At 36.9% G+C, this 15,828-nt stretch overlaps 2 protein-coding genes across 6 annotated transcripts in view; both read right to left on the bottom strand.

Moving 5' to 3' along the window:
- Nucleotides 1-959: 959 nt before the first annotated feature.
- The window catches only part of LOC110867612 (F-box/FBD/LRR-repeat protein At1g13570-like), a 96,758-nt gene continuing 81,889 nt past the window's right edge, over nt 960-15,828 (bottom strand). Inside the window, exons 1-5 of one of the 2 annotated variants that reach the window (XM_022116602.2) lie at nt 4,738-4,836; nt 2,519-3,124; nt 2,028-2,135; nt 1,784-1,942; nt 960-1,435 (exon numbers count right to left, since the gene is read on the bottom strand). In XM_022116602.2, the coding sequence (XP_021972294.1) occupies nt 1,151-1,435; nt 1,784-1,942; nt 2,028-2,135; nt 2,519-3,115 (1,149 nt within the window). In that variant the 5' untranslated portion in view covers nt 3,116-3,124; nt 4,738-4,836 and the 3' untranslated portion in view covers nt 960-1,150. Of the gene's footprint in view, nt 1,436-1,783; nt 1,943-2,027; nt 2,136-2,518; nt 3,125-4,737; nt 4,837-15,828 lie in introns of those variants that run through there. The other variant, XM_035975492.1, reaches the window with a different exon arrangement.
- On the bottom strand, nt 6,905-10,130 carry LOC110867604 (F-box/FBD/LRR-repeat protein At1g13570-like). Of its 4 annotated transcripts, none has more exons than XM_022116587.2 (5): nt 8,767-10,130; nt 7,886-8,533; nt 7,700-7,807; nt 7,455-7,613; nt 6,905-7,373 (listed from the first exon to the last, which is right to left on the bottom strand). In XM_022116587.2, the coding sequence occupies exons 2-5, from the start codon at nt 8,516-8,518 to the stop codon at nt 7,050-7,052; spliced, it is 1,224 nt and encodes a 407-aa protein (XP_021972279.1). In that variant the 5' UTR covers nt 8,519-8,533; nt 8,767-10,130; the 3' UTR covers nt 6,905-7,049. The 4 variants fall into 4 exon arrangements, with proteins under 4 accessions (XP_021972279.1, XP_021972280.1, XP_035831384.1 ...); XM_022116588.2 differs by having other exon boundaries at nt 7,886-8,555; nt 8,767-8,923; XM_035975491.1 differs by having other exon boundaries at nt 7,886-8,521; nt 8,767-8,910.

The raw sequence follows: 15,828 nt of genomic DNA on the forward strand, positions 1-15,828 counted from the left end.
TGTGTTAAAATGTTACAAGATTATGCATAATTTCAATTTGTGTTCAGTTAATGTATATGATTAATGTTTAAAAAAAAAACTCACACATGTCATTATTCATCTCTATCTTTATCTTACCGACAAACAATTATTTCATTATTTTTTTCTTTTTTCTATACACTCACATCAATTATATAGAGATGAATAGTGACACTCTAAATATACTGAGAACATTCACATTGGAGGTTTTAAATCGAGGAAACAACAAAAACCACACTATAATGGAATCTCTATAATAGAGAAAATTATATAGATATTAAAAGTACATCTCTATATTTAGAGGCTCATATCCAAGCCTTTATATTTTTGTTGTGAGCGTGTAGGAAAGCGAAAGAAATAATAAAATAAGTGTTTGTGAGTAAGATAGACATATAAATAGAGACGTAGAAGTGGAAGTTTTAAAAAATAAATATAATTTAGAGAAAAATGTATTTTTGGTTAAATTATATAGATGGAGTTAGATGTTCCATTGTCAAGGCTCTTAGTTATTCATTCTCTGAAACTTATCTCTAAAATAGAGAATGGGATGTGGACCTTTATAGCTTAATTCTCTATTTTTTTCTCAATCTTGTAAAAAAAAGGTGGGTTTAGAGAATGAGATATGAACGCTCTAAATAAAATTATTTTAAGCAAAGAACAATTTACATCCCTGTGGTTTAGAAGAGGTATCAACTTGCACCCTTCCTTTTAATTTTTTTGTCATTCTATACCCCTGTGGTGTACATTACTACAAAAATTCTTAATATAAGTATTTACCTCCACAAGAGCTCACATATTTGGTTTTTTGTCTCCTCTCATCCAAAACTAATACACGAGTTGAACAATAAAAATAAATTTTGTATAATGATATCATAGCATTTTCTCAAGAATATTTCAACAAATGAGCAAATAAAATGAAATGGAACTCAATTTCTTTCGAGTAATTAACTCAAATTTTATTATAATCAAGTGATAAGTAAGCGAGGTGGGCTTATTATTTCAATGATTATTGTAAATAATCATATGCCTTCTCATTCCCCTTCACAACTTCAAGATGCAAAAGACAATCCATCTCAAAACCTCATATCGGAACGAAACAAACAAACGAAAGGCATGACTAACTGGATTTCAGTTATTCGAGCATGATTTTTACCGCAGGTGATGCGCGTGGAGAAAGATAAAGCCTTTTTAAAATCTCTTCAACTTCACCTTCATCAAACTTAAAACATGCGAATACGCTCACCTTCTTAAGTGCAGGTGACTTGGCCAGTATAAGCTTCACAAAATCCAACTCATGCTCGGCTTCCATAAATTGTTGCATTTCAAATTCGATCAGATGCTCCAACATAATATCTGAATAATCTTCGAGAGTAAAAGAGCCAATTTCATCTTCTCCAAGCCAATCTTCAAAATACATCTACATGAAGAAGTGTCTTGTGTGAGTGTGTATGTTGACATAAGAATCAAAAGAGTAAATTACGATTTTGGCCCCTGTGGTTATATCATTTTTATCCTTTTAGCCCCAAAAGGAATCTTTTAACATGAGCCTCCAACTTCTTTTTTTCTAACCCTTATGGCCCCTAACACTAACCCCATCCATATACTTTTAGAGGCCAAATGGGTTAGAAAAAAAGACGTTGGGGCTCAGATGTTAAAAGATTCCTTTTTGGGCTAAAAAGGTAAAAGTGATATAACCACAAGGGCCAAAATCGTAATTTACTCGAATCAAAACAAGAAGAATACAACAAAGATTCTTGTTCTTTACCACTAGCTCAAGTTTCTCGAGATTTGGGGAGCTTCTAATCAGAAGAGCAAGAAAAGGTAACCCGTATTTGTGAATGAAGCACACATTATCCAAACACAAGTATTTCAAGTGGGCTAATGCTGTTGGGAGCTCTTTCGGAAGTCTCTCCGGAACAAAACACTCGAACCATAGCCAAAACAAAGATTAATGATAATATTAAGCAGACCAAAGTCTAATCGAGTATATACCATGCAGATAAAATTACCTCAATGGTGAAAAATTTAAAATAAAGATAGTCAATCACCGGTAAACACTTGAATAGATCAACAAAGGTGGTATCTCCATTATTAGTGACGAGTGACCTCTCAACATCCTGCAAAAATTACGATATTTAGATAAGTTATGGAAGACCATGGGAATTAAATTATAATAGAGTTAATTACTGTTTTCGTCCCTGTGGGTTGTCAAAAATCACTATTTCAGTCCATTAGTTTAAAAGTTGCGATTTCAGTCTCTGTGGTTTCACTTTCGTAACCATTTCTGTCCCTTTGGTTTCACTTTCGTAACCATTTCAATCCATTATTTTGTTAAGTACAGGGATTGAAATGGTTACGAGGTAGATTGTAATGGTTACGAAAGTGAAACCACATGGACTAAAATCGCAATTTTTAAACTAATGGACTATAATAGTGATTTTTGACAAATCACAGGGACGAAAAGAGTAATTAACTCAAATTTTAATTATTATAAACTTACGAGAGTCAAACTCTTAAGTAATGGACAGCTGGATAAAAGACGCAAAAGCGTTTTCACAGGCGTACATACATTTTCCACATGTAAGGTTGTAAGGCAACCAAATTCATTGAATGAATGTTTTTCGTAAAGAACACAACCATGGAGATACAAACTTGTTAATTGGTGTAAAGAGAAGAGACATATAGGTAACCTATGTCCCTCAAAAGCTCCCGCATCGAGGTCAAGTTTTAATATCTTGAGAGTATTTTTCTTCGACAAATGATGTAAGAAATGGTCAATCTCAACACACGAGCCATCTACTTCCATATCAAGGGTGAACTCATGTATTGGACCCTCGTGTATAAGCAGAACTTGGTATATAGCATAAAAAAGTTTACGCCTTTCACTTGGTCTGTCACGGTATTGCTCCAGAGCAGCCAGCTCAGCCTCATCAGTCCATGGATGAGGCCGATTCTGTATAAAGACAAGTTTAGGGATTTTGGTCCAACGGTACCTCCATTCCTTGGAGAGGATGCTTGTTCTTGCTGCCTCTTGAATCGGTAGTAAACATAAGATGGTTTCTATTATGCCGATAGGAAGCTTGCTGATTCTATCCATCTTATTAGTCTACACACAAAACAACGAAACAGATACGAAAACGAAAGAATAAAGTCAAAGTTTTAATCAACAAATGTTACAAATCCATGTAACATAAACAAAAACCGAAGAAATCAACAAAGCCATGTAATATAAACTATTATAAGCTAAGCCCATACAAGGCCCAATCGACCAGCCCGGTTCGTGTGACCCAACATAGCTCGAGAATAATAGTCGGATTCAGGGTGCATTGACATGGATATCTGCATCTGGATCTACAGGAATCAACATTTCTCCATATGCATGCAGGATCTGATTTCTTCACACCCTACAACCGATCCTCTACCTGATAATCTGGATTCAGGGTGCCTTGACCCGGGCTACATTTGCTTCTCACCATCCTCTATAACCTCAGTTAACTACTACTTACCTACAATCAGCTAGGGGCGGCAATTCTTAACACGACCCACCAACCCGACACAAAAATACAGGTTTGGGTCGACTAATATGATCCGTTTAAAAAGACTGGACGGGTTTGGGTTGACCCATTAACCCGTTTAACTATTTAGAAAAAAAAAAACTTTTATATTTTTGTTTTTTTAGTTTCTATTTTACATGGTCAGTTATAATAATACATTATATTATTTATATTTCATACTCATACTCATCATTAAATATATTATCGATAACCCGCTTAAAACCCAACAACTCGCTTATAAATCGTCAACTTGTATAACTCGTTTAAAAATACTGGTTAAATGGGTCAACTTCGAGTTGACCCGAATTTATATGGGTCGGGTTAGGGTTGATGCTTCTGTCAACCGATGATTCTCACAAACAAGCACATTTAGTCTTTTGTTTTTTTCAAGGTACTTTTGATGCAAACATTCATGGTTACCCAAATCCAGTAATGAATAAGGTGTTAGGGGGAGCGGGGCACCCTCGGTGACCCCGTGCGGGGACCAATTTTGCCGATGAGGGGGGGGGGTGGCCATCCAGGCGGGGAGCCAAATCGGGGACCAGTTTCGGGGAGGAGGCACCGAAGAAAGAAGGAGAGAGAAGGTGGGCCACCCTTTTTTTCAACCAATGAAAATTTTTCCTTTTTTTTTTTTGAATAAAAAAACAATTCCCCCCTAAGAGGGGTGCACCCGTACGTTTTTGAAGGAAGTTATAGAGGGGAAATGACATGATAACATATGATTGGGTTACAAAAAGTTTCCCCTCACCTCATTAGACCATGTGTAGTGGGGCATTATGGGGCATTATAGGGCAAAGAAAACGCCCCCTTTACCATTACATAGGGCATTATAGGGCATTATAGGGGAGAAAAAAATGCTTTGGCGTTTTAATGAAAACGCCTAATATCAATTGTGGAAGGTTTGAATGGGTTTGACTAGCCAATGAGAAAATACTATGTTTTTTTTTTTTTTTTGTTTAATGATTGATAGGGGCATTATAGGGCATTATGCCCACTACACCACTTTTGCTATAATGCCCAAGTGTGACTAGGATGCCACATGTCAGATAATGCCCCATGATGAGGGCATTATACATTGTTACCACTACACATGGTCTTAGGGGAGTGCCCCCTTCACCCTTATATTATATTGTTTATGAAAGTAATCGATGTGAAAAGAATATACCTGTTGCTCAACTGATAAGCAAATCGTCGACAAAAGAACCAACCACCAGCAGCCACATCGACGACCAGAAGTTAGGGTTCAAACACAAGTGGTTCTGTTCTGACTTCTGTACCTATTTATATATTCGTTTTCTAGTTTTGTTTGGGGCCTGCTTTAATGTTTTTATTTATTACCTTTTTAATCAATTTAACGGTAAACTAACCTTTATTATATTTGCACTCTATACCATTTGAACCTTACAATTTTTTACAAACCTGACTTAAAATTTTTAGGTGAACCCGAGCCCGATCCGAACTCGAAAATATTGCGATACATATGAACTCGAATATTCCCATGTTGACCCAAACACGACCCGATCAACCCGGTTTTTTTTCTTTAATATATTAAAATTGTAATAACTTATGTCAATTTCTCTTTTTAAATTATAATAATTGTAGCATAAAATACACACGTAATCATCATTATCAATATCATCAATCATCATCATCATCGATATATTAAAAAAGAAAGCTAATGAATAGTGGTTGAACCACTAAGAAGTTGCCATGATCACTTTTTTTATTGTTTTTTTAATTCATGCTATGTAATTTTACTCAAATAACTCGTGTTTGTTAACTTAGAAAAAACTAATTCGTAACTTTGCTTAATTTTTTACAGGCGTTTCGTTGTAAATTTTGTTAAGAGCAGAGTTGCATTAAAAATAGAGCGTACCACTTATTTTTTTTATATATGCTATATGAGTGCATGCCAGTATCATGGTGGTACACTAACGAACCGATTGTTTTCAATCAATGTAGATCACATGTTGATATTTTTTTGGTCATATCATGATTTTATCGAGAGCAGAGTTGCGTTCAAAATAGAGTGTACCACTTATTTTATATATATATATGCTATATGGGTGCATGCCAGAGTCATGGTGGTACCCTAACGAACCGAACCGATTCCTACCAAACAATTGTTTTCAATCAATGTAGATCACATGTTGATATTTTTTTGGTCATATCATGATTTTATTTATTTGTTTTTTCTTTTTCGGATGCTATAACGAGCGTCTGTACTGTAACATAACAAGATGAAGCACCGGCGCAACGCGCCGGTTTTCATACCACTAGTTTAATGTATAACAAAAAAAATATTGTAAAAAATATAATATAATATAATATAAATGGGTTAAACGGGTTAACCCGCCAACCTGACCGAGTTGACCCGAACCCGACCCGTCTAGCCAAACGGGTTCGTAGATTCAACCTGAAACTGCCCTGAACCCATTTAAACTAAACCATCCACAATTTTATGTTAGTTTCGTGTCGTATAAGAAATTCATATCCCTACCACTAACCATTATTACTCCATAAAGTCTTTCACGATTCACATTTAGAAATGTAAAAAAAAATAAGATTATACATTAAAGAAAGAAATAGAAATTAAAAGAAAAGGAGGGAGTATGATTAAAAACCATACCCCTATTAAAAATCAGCTGAATTAGAGAAGACAAATGACACAACATGTAATTTTATATGTGTAATATTATATATAATTGAAAGGCATAATTTGTATTTACGTTCAAAAAACTAAAACTAAGTGACATCCATTATAAAGGTCGTTCTGCCAATTCATGTTATTTGTGAGTGAATAGTAGGATCCAACTTCTCATACTTGGAGATAAAAGGCGTAAAACAGGTTTACCATAAAGACCATTCTAGTAGTTAACTAAATTTTTATAAGAGTAAATTACAAGTTTTGTCCTTTATGTATGTATCAAATTGCAAGCGGCGTTCTTTAACTTCAAATTTGACTGTCCTTAACGTTTCAAAATCATACATGTTATGTCCTTTAACCCTAACACAGTTAGATTTTTTTGATTAAATCTTATTACACAAGGGCATTTTAGTCTTTTTACCTATTTATTTAATATTATTTTAAAAAAGAAAACAAAACATTTTTTTAAAATTATCATTATCATTATCATAACTCTCTGTCTAGCACTACCACCACCAGCAACCCACCACCAGCAACCCACCACCACCAACTTTCTCTCTCTCTCCGGCGCTGCCGCAAAGTAACGTAAATTTTGGGTTTTTCAGCTTTGACTGCTATTTATTTCTTTCTATTCACAAGCTAATTTGGTGTCAAAGCTGCTTAAACAAATAGCAAAAACTTGAAACGCAGATAAGATAACGAGTCCGATAATCCATTGTGAACATAACATTTTAACAAATTTAAGATGCAAAAGATCATCCGTCTCAAAACCTCATATCAGAACGAAACAAATTTATTCATGTCACTAGAGTTAACAACAAAGAACAAGTTCACCAAGGGCACAAACGATCGGATTTGTACGGTCCAACGATGATTTCTACGACAGGTGATGCGCATGGGGAGCAAAAAAGGATTTCTGAAACCTGTGAGACTGATTCTTCATCTTTATCAAAAAAATAATGTGGGGATATCGTCATCTTCTTTAGTACAGGTGACTTGGCTAATATAAGCCTCACAAAATCCAACTCATTCTCCGAGTCGGTAAAATCTTGAATCTCAAATTCTTTCAAATGCTCCAACATAATATCTGAATAATCATCAAGTGTAAAAGAGCCCACATCATCATCTCCACCAACGAAAGCTTCTTCCCACATCTACATGAAGTGTCTTGTGTGAGTGTATGTTGACATAAGAATCAAAACAAGTAGAATACGACATAGATTCTTGTTATTTACCACTAGCTTAAGTTTCTCCAGATTTGGGGAGCTTCTAATCAAAAGAGCAAGAAAAGGTAACCCATATATGTGAGTAAAGCAAAGAGTATCCACACACAAATATTTCAAGTGGACTAATGGTGTCGGGAGCTTTTTCGGAAGTCTCCTTGGAAGAAATTCCTTGAGCCATAGCCAAAACAAAGGTTAGTGATAACTAATAAGCAAACCAAAGTCTAATCAAGTATATATCATGTAGATAAAATTACCTCAAAGCCGAATACCACAACATAAAGATATTCAATCACCGGTACACACTCGAATAGATCAACAATGGTGGAACCTCCATCATCACAGAGAAATGCCATCCCATGACCCTGCATAAATTACAATATTTAGACAAGTTATGGAAGAGGAAGACCATGGGAATTAAATTTTAATTATTGTAAACTTACAATAGTCAATCTCTTAAGTAATGGACAGCTGGATAAAAGCCGGTGAAGCGTTTTCTTATGCGTCCATACGCTTCTCAAATATAAGGTTGTAAGGCAACCAAATTCATTGAATGAACGTTGTTGGTAAAGAGCACAACCATGGAGATACAAACTTGTTAAATGGTGTAAAGAGAAGAGAGAAATGGGTAACCTATGCCCCTCGTCACCTCCATCCTCAAAATCAAGTTTTAATATCTTGAGAGTATTTTTCTTCGACAAATGAAGTATGATATGGTCAATCTCAACACACGAGGTATCTACTTTCATAGAAAGAGTGAACTCGTGTATTGGACCCTCGTGCATAAGCAGAACTTGGTATATCGCGTAGAAAAACCTACACCTCTTGGCCATATCTTTCCTTTTACTTGGTTTGTTAAGATGTAGCTCGATAGCAGACGGCTTAGGCCCACGAGTCCATTCTTGAAACTGATCCTCAATAAACACAAGTTTAGGGATTTTGATCCAATGGTACCTCCATTCCTTAGAGAGGATGCTTGTTCTTGCTGCCTCTTGAATCGGTAGCAGACATAAGATGGTTTCTATTACGCCTACAGGAAGCTTGCTGATTCTATCCATCTTATTAGGATACCCCATTAGCTGCAGAATTTGCTACTTTGAAAATTTGGTTAGTCTACACACAAATCAACAAAACAGATATGATAAGGAAAGAAGAAAGTCAAAGCTTTCAAACAACAAAATGGAATGGAACTGAGCCGATTAGGTTAGCGACTGTATCAAGGCACACATTTGTTTGAAGTATTGACGCAAAATTACCCAAATCCAGTAATGAACAACGTCTTATGATGTGTTTATGAGAAGTGATCGATATGAAAAGAAAATACCTGAAATGGATTATGTTATTTGACAAGCAACGAACCAGCCGCCACCAGCGACATTGACGAGAAGCATACACCAGAATAGAGTTAGGGCTCAAACACAAGTGGTTCCTGTACTTGTGTTCGTTTTTGTTGGGACTCTGCTTTGATGTTTTTATTTATTATTGAGTAAACTGCCATTTTGGTCCTGTGGTTTGGCCAGTTTTGTCATTTTAGTTCAAATCTCAAACTTTTTACATCTGGGTCCCTGTGGTTTACATTTTGTTGCCATTTTAGTCCAAAAGTGATATTTGACCAGAATCCCCAAATTAAAACCTCCTATTTTGTCCTTACCCTCAGGGGTATTTTGGTCATTTAAAATTATTGGATGGTGTTGATGCGGTTGTTGCTATAGTCACCTTTCACATTTACCATTCAGAGCTTCCTTTCCATCCTACTGCATCAATGGTTTCTCTACACAGCTTTGACTGCTTCAAAGATTGCATTTTTTCCCATTTCCCATATGGGTTTTCATCTAAAGATTCACTTTTTAGCTTCAAATTGTTCAAAGATTGAATCTTTTCACAATTCCCATATGGGGTTTCATCTAAAGATTCACTTTTTAGCTTTGAATGGTTCAAAGACTGAATCTTTTCACAAAACCCATCTGTTTTTCCATCTAAAGATTGAATCTTTTCAAAATACCCATCTGGGTTTTGATCAAAAGATTCATTTTTTAGCTTCAAATGGTTCAAAGATTGAATCTTTTCATCAAAAGATTCATTTTCTAGCTTCAAATGTGTTAAAGATTGAATCTTTTCATCAAAAGATTCACTTTTTCGGACCACCCATTTCTCAACGGAGCGAGCCACCGTCTCTGTGTAGTGAGAACCAATTCCGCTAGCAACAACCACCATCGTGGGACGGAGAGTGGAGGACAAGATGACCAAGTGTTGGATAATGGGTTAAATATTAAAGGGTGTAGAAAGGCCGGAACTAGTAAACTCCGGTGGACGGCGGTGGCGATGATGAGAACAAGGTTGCCGGAGATAGAGACCGATTGAATGGAAAAATTTCGGGACATGAACGACGGATGCCGGAGGCACATGTGGTGGAGATAGGGCGGTAGTGGCGGAGATTCGACGGTGATCCATTTGGAAGAAATAGGGTCAAAGGAGAAAAGTTTGACCGCTTGACCGCCTTCAACGGCGGCGGTGGTGGGTAGAGAGAGAGTGTAAAGTGACCGGAAAGGTGGGAAGGTGACGGTGTAGATGAGGCGGCGCCATGACCGGCAAATGGAGTATAGGGCGGAGGGAGAGATGAGAGAGAGACAAAGGTGGGCTATGTGATCCGGCAGCCTTGGTAGTAGAGAGTGGTGGTCGTCGGAGAGCTTACGCATGGTGTTAATGCGGATGTTGTTGATTGAAAAGTGGGATGGGAGTGAGAAATGGATGAAGATGATGATGAACAGGTGAGTTCGTTGAAAAGGGGGAAAGAAGAAAAGGAGAGGGGGGTGGGGGTGGGGGTGGGAGTGGGAGTGGGGTGGGGTGGGTAGGTTGGCAAGTGGGCAAAATGACTAAAATGCCCTTTAGAAAAGGACAAAAAATCAGGCTTTTTTTTTTAAATCTGAGCTGACTTTGCTTTTGGACTAAAATGGCAACAAAATGCAAACCACAGGGACTCAGATGTAAAAAGTTTGAGATTTTGGACTAAAATGACAAAAATGCTCAAACCACAGGGACCAAAATGGGAGTTTACTCTTTATTATTTTTTTAGGAGTTAAATGTAATTTTAGTTTGTGTGGTTTCGACTATTTTGACAGTTTAGTCCAAAGATTTCATTTTATTTCATCGGATGAGTAAATTGCCATTTTAATCCCTGAGTTTTGTCTAACTTTGCCATTTTAGTCCAAATAGTTTTTTTTTGCCTCTGGGTCCCTGACTTTTCCCTTTTTTGCCATTTTGATCAGATACACTAACTCCATCTTTAACCAAGGGTATTTTGAGGATTTTCATTTTAAATGTTTTCAATTGCCATTTTGATCCAATTCCAAAAAAATCAAAAAAATTCCAAAAAATTCTAAAAAATAATAAAAATTCTAAAAAATTCTAAAAAAATAAAAAAAATCCGTTTCGGCAGGAACCGTTTCGAACCCGTACCGTTTCGAGCCGAGCCGTTTCGAACCGAGCCGTTTCGAGCCGAGCCGTTTCGAACCGAGCCGTTTCGACCCGACCCGTTTCGAGCCGAACCGTTTCGAGCCGAACCGTTTCGAGCCGTACCGTTTCGAGCCGTACCGTTTCGACGCGAACCGTTTTCGAGCTGAACCGTTTCGACCCGTACCGTTTAGAGCTGAACCGTTTCGACGCGAACCGTTTCGAGCTGAAACGGTTCGCGTCGAAACGGTTCAGCTCGAAACGGTTCGCGTCGAAACGGTACGGCTCGAAACGGTACGGCTCGAAACGGTTCGGCTCGAAACGGGTCGGCTCGAAACGGGTCGGCTCGAAACGGCTCGGCTCGAAACGGCTCGGCTCGAAACGGCTCGGCTCGATACGGTTCCGCTCGAAACGGTTCGGGTCGAAACGGTACGGGTCGAAACGGTTCGCGTCGAAACGGTTCGGCTCGAAACGGTACGGGTCGAAACGGTTCGCGTCGAAACGGTTCGGCTCGAAATGGTTCGGGTCGAAACGGTTCGCGTCGAAATGGTTCAGCTCGAAACGGTTCGGGTTCGAAACGGTTCGCGCCGAAACGGATTTTTTGGATTTTTTAGAATTTTTATGATTTTTCAGACTTTTTGGAATTTTTTTGATTTTTTGGAATCGGATCAAAATGGCAATTAAAAACATTTAAAATGAAAATCACCAAAATACCCCTGGTTAAAGATGGAGTTTTTGGATGGAGTTAGTGTATGTGATCAAAATGGCAACAAAAGGAAAAAGTCAGGGACCCAGAGGCAAAAAAAAAAACTATTTGCACTAAAATGGCAAATTTGGACAAAACTCAGGGACTAAAATGGCAATTTACTCTCCATCGGATTAACTTCATTCATTTTTTTTGTTAACGAGAAGGGTAATTCGATCATTTTATATGTAATTCTGTTAACTAGAAGGACAATTCGGCCTTATAAATTCACCAAATTGTCCTTCTCGTTAACAGAAATAATGGATGAAGTTAACCCAGTGGACTAAAATGGAAGCGGTGAAACCTCTTTGGACCCGCAGACGAAAAATGAAATCTATGTACTAAACTAGCAAAATGATCTAAACCACAGGGACTAAAATAGCATCTAACTCTTTTTTTAGTGTGAAACTAATCTAATTATATTTTCACTCTTCAGTCTTCACAATTTAAATTCTACATCTTTTGTATAAATTAGGTTATGGTAATGTTTCACACTTGTCTTGGTGGGGTGAAATCAATGTTTTAAAAACCGGTTCAAATCGCCCGATACACCCAGTTGAATCACCCGATACATTCAGTTAAACCGTTTCTAAGTCCAATCCGGTATAGCATAAAAACTAGATTTTAAAACATTGGGTGAAATGTGAAAGAATAAGATTATACGTTAAAGAAATAAATGAATAAAAAAATTAGAAAAAAGAGAGAAAAATGTCCGGATAGCCCGTATGGTTTGGTGAAATTTCACCTATAGTACAACCTTATTCCTTATGGTTTGTACACTTGATTCTCGGACAGTCTCTAACATATGTGAATTAACTAAAATGCCCTTACTATTAAAAATACAAACTAAAACACTAAAAGATAAATTTAAATAATCATTTTAAACTCAAGTGGCCCACCATTAATTAAACGTCACTTATGTAATAAAAACAATTTAATTAACAAAAGCCTTGTGGGCCCCACCCTCACTTCGCTTCTTATAAAGCACCACCTACAACCACCTTATCACCACCCACATGCTCCATAACCACCACTTGCAACCACCTTGTCACCGTTCGTCTTCACTCTACCACCGAACTCCACAACCACAACTACAACCTTCGCCATCCCCAATTTATCCCACTCCACAACCACACCTAATCTGAACCTACCTCAACAATCTCTCCACCGCATACAATAACCAAACCAAACCAAATCGAACTCCAAACCTACAAATCTGAAATCAAAAGTACTTTGTTGGGGTCATTCAATTCAGGTTTACGTCTCCGAACCAGTCAGATTACAATTCATCGGATGCACCCTCGAATCGGAAACCTAGTTGGTCTCCATCACTCAACGTTACCACACCATTTAACAATGGTGTGCTTACGATGACAACAATGATATTATGAAGAAAAAGATTACAGTGGGGTGGGGTGGGGTTAGGTTATTTATATAACCTTAAAATAGAAGGTCGGTGGCTGCCAAATCACAGCCACCGCCTTTTTTCTTTATATAACATTTGTTCGCGTAACTCTAATCAAAATGAAATTCTGCTTTGGTGGTTGCTGCATTCAAATCAAGAGGTCAGGTGTTCGATCCTCAAGTAACCTTTTTATTCTCCAATGTAGTTGTAGTTATAATGTGAATACCATAGCAATGCTTTAACACATGGCACTAAGACTAACCGTACTGGGGCGTGTTTCCCCCTTATACCGCCGGAAAACGCCGGAAAACACCGGCACCCCCATTACGGTAGGCGTTTTTTTCGAAAAAAAATCAGGTTGGCGTTGTTTAAATAACGCTGGAACTTCATTTCTTTGTCCAATGATACCTTGCCATGTGTGTATAATATTTGTGTGTGTTTATAATTCGTTTTTTTTTTTTTAAAAAAAACAAAAGAAGAGGAAGAAGAGAATGATTTAATTTCTGGGTTTTTTTTGAAGTTACAGGTGGTGGGGAAGAAGAAGAAGAAGAAGAAGAAGAAGAAGAAGAAGAAGAAGAAGAAGAAGAAGAAGAAGGGGTAAAGAAAGTGGGATCTTTGTAATTTTTTTATGTTTTAAATAGTGTAATTTTTTATGTTTCAAAAAAAGAATGATTTAATTTCTGGGTTTTAAATAGTGTAATTTTTTTATTTTCTGTTTTTATTTTAGGTTTTTATGTTTTAAATTAAAAAATTATTGAGAAATGATTGAATGGGGGTTATTGGCATAATCCCCACTACGCCACTTTTGCTATAATGCCCCAACGCTGACTAGGATGCCACGTGTCAGATAATGCCCCATGGTGGGGGTATTAGGGTGTTCGGTGTGGGGAGGGGCAAACCCATATTACCGAATCGGCAATGGGTGGCAAACCAATGCCAACCCATTTGCCGCATGTGGTGTTTGACGAAATGGACTTAAATCGGTGATGCATTACCGAATCGGTGAGGGGAGGAAGGAGAGGGAGGGGGGTTGTGGGGTGGGGTCCATTTCAATCTCAACCAATCACATCTTTTTCTTTTTTTTTTATTTAAAAAGTTTACCACTTCACCAAATGTCTAAACCATTGCCAACACTTTTCATCAAAGTTTAAACACTTTTCACTAATTGACGTGGCACACTCTCGTTGGTTGATTTTTTAGTTTGCCACTCTCAAGTGTTTAACCACTCCTTACACCCTTATGTTTGTTCACCACTACACATGGTCTAACAAAAACCCATACATAAGTGTCAGATTTTTATTACTACGTTTCTTATCATCTAACAAATGTTTTTTTTTTTTTTAATTTTCTTTAATAATATTCTTTTACATCAAAATTCCAATAATTGACGTCTACACTTCCTACAATTTTTTAAAAACTTTATAAACTATTATTTTCATCCCAGATTCATTCTTTATGTTAAAAGGAAAAAAAAACTATTTTCTAACGACGTTATTTTTTTTACGTGTCATTATAATTTCACGTTTAGACGTAGTTGGGTTAAATATAATCTGCATTCATTCTTATTTTTATGTACGTTTTTCAGTTGGTGTACGTGTTAACATACATGTCTGTATAAATTAATACACCGACATCTTATTTTTACATTATTTTTTGGTTGGTCTACGTTTTGAGGTAAACTGTGTTTGGAAACGAGTCGGGTCAAATATAATACGTTTTCATTCGGCGGTATAAATTTGAGTTAATGTAAGTTTTGACGCCGATAAGTTTTGGTGCAAGGTAAGGGTGGTATAGTGGTTAGGTGGAACTCTCACTAAATGAACCAATCCGGGTTCGATTCCGTTTCTTTTGTAACTGCAATGCTTACATAGGTTATACTGAGTTAGACAAGATACATTGAAACTTGCATTTTCATACAGTTAATGGATCACATAACTTGCCGCTACCAATAAACAACTAACGTGTTGCCGCTGCAACGCGCGGCCTGTAGAAATAATCTAGTTTTTATTAAATAATAATGGTGGAGCCCACTTGAATTATTAAATAATAAATTAGATTTTTATAATGTCTTATTTATTATTTTTAATAGTAAGGGCCTTTTAGTCAATTCACATCCATTTAACACCCAAAGCTAACCCTCGTCCATTTTAAGGACTAACCGAGAAACGAGTGTACAAACCGTAGGGAACAGGGCTGTCATTTCAAAAAGGTGGGGACTGTACGTGAAATTTCACCAAACCAAATGGGCTGATCGAAAATTTCCTAAAAAAAGAGTATGATGTAAATCAACTTGAGAGATGCGAATTACACCAACGGTGGTTGATTGTGGGAATCTGTGATAGATCAAGAAGACATGTGGATTTTATGCCGAATCGGTGATAGATCAAGAAGACATGTGGATTTTATGGCGCCGGTTATGGTGAATATGTTCTCCCATTTACTTACCTAATATGATGATCCTTAGAAAATTGAGAGCATAGAAGCTTGATCGATGATTCATGTAAGTACTAGCTAAATCAAACCAGATTAGAGCTTGGATAAACCCAATTTTGTATTCATGGAATCAAATTTGACTCGGATATTTTGAAGAGTTAATTACTGTTTTCGTCCCTATGGTTTGTTAAAAATCACTATTTCAGTCTATTAGTTTAAAAAATGTGATTTTAGTCTCTGTGGTTTCACTTTAGCAACCATTTCAATACAGTTATTCTGTTAGTACAGAGACTGAAATGGTTATGAAAGTGAAACCACATGGACTGAAATCGCAATTTTTGACAAACCACAAG

This window comes from Helianthus annuus, chromosome 7 (assembly GCF_002127325.2).
Source record: "Helianthus annuus cultivar XRQ/B chromosome 7, HanXRQr2.0-SUNRISE, whole genome shotgun sequence".
Classification (NCBI taxonomy): domain Eukaryota; kingdom Viridiplantae; phylum Streptophyta; class Magnoliopsida; order Asterales; family Asteraceae; genus Helianthus; species Helianthus annuus.

Bases quoted from the DNA above. Each gene is read 5' to 3' on its own strand.
- LOC110867604 (XM_022116587.2), bottom strand. From the start codon at position 8,518: ATGGGGTATCCTAATAAGATGGATAGAATCAGCAAGCTTCCTGTAGGC. The intron at 7,614-7,699 runs GTAATTTTATCT...CTATGGCTCAAG, and splicing joins TTGTGGTATTCGGCTTTGAG to GAATTTCTTCCAAGGAGACT. The intron at 7,374-7,454 runs GTAAATAACAAG...CACTTCATGTAG, and splicing joins TGGAGAAACTTAAGCTAGTG to ATGTGGGAAGAAGCTTTCGT.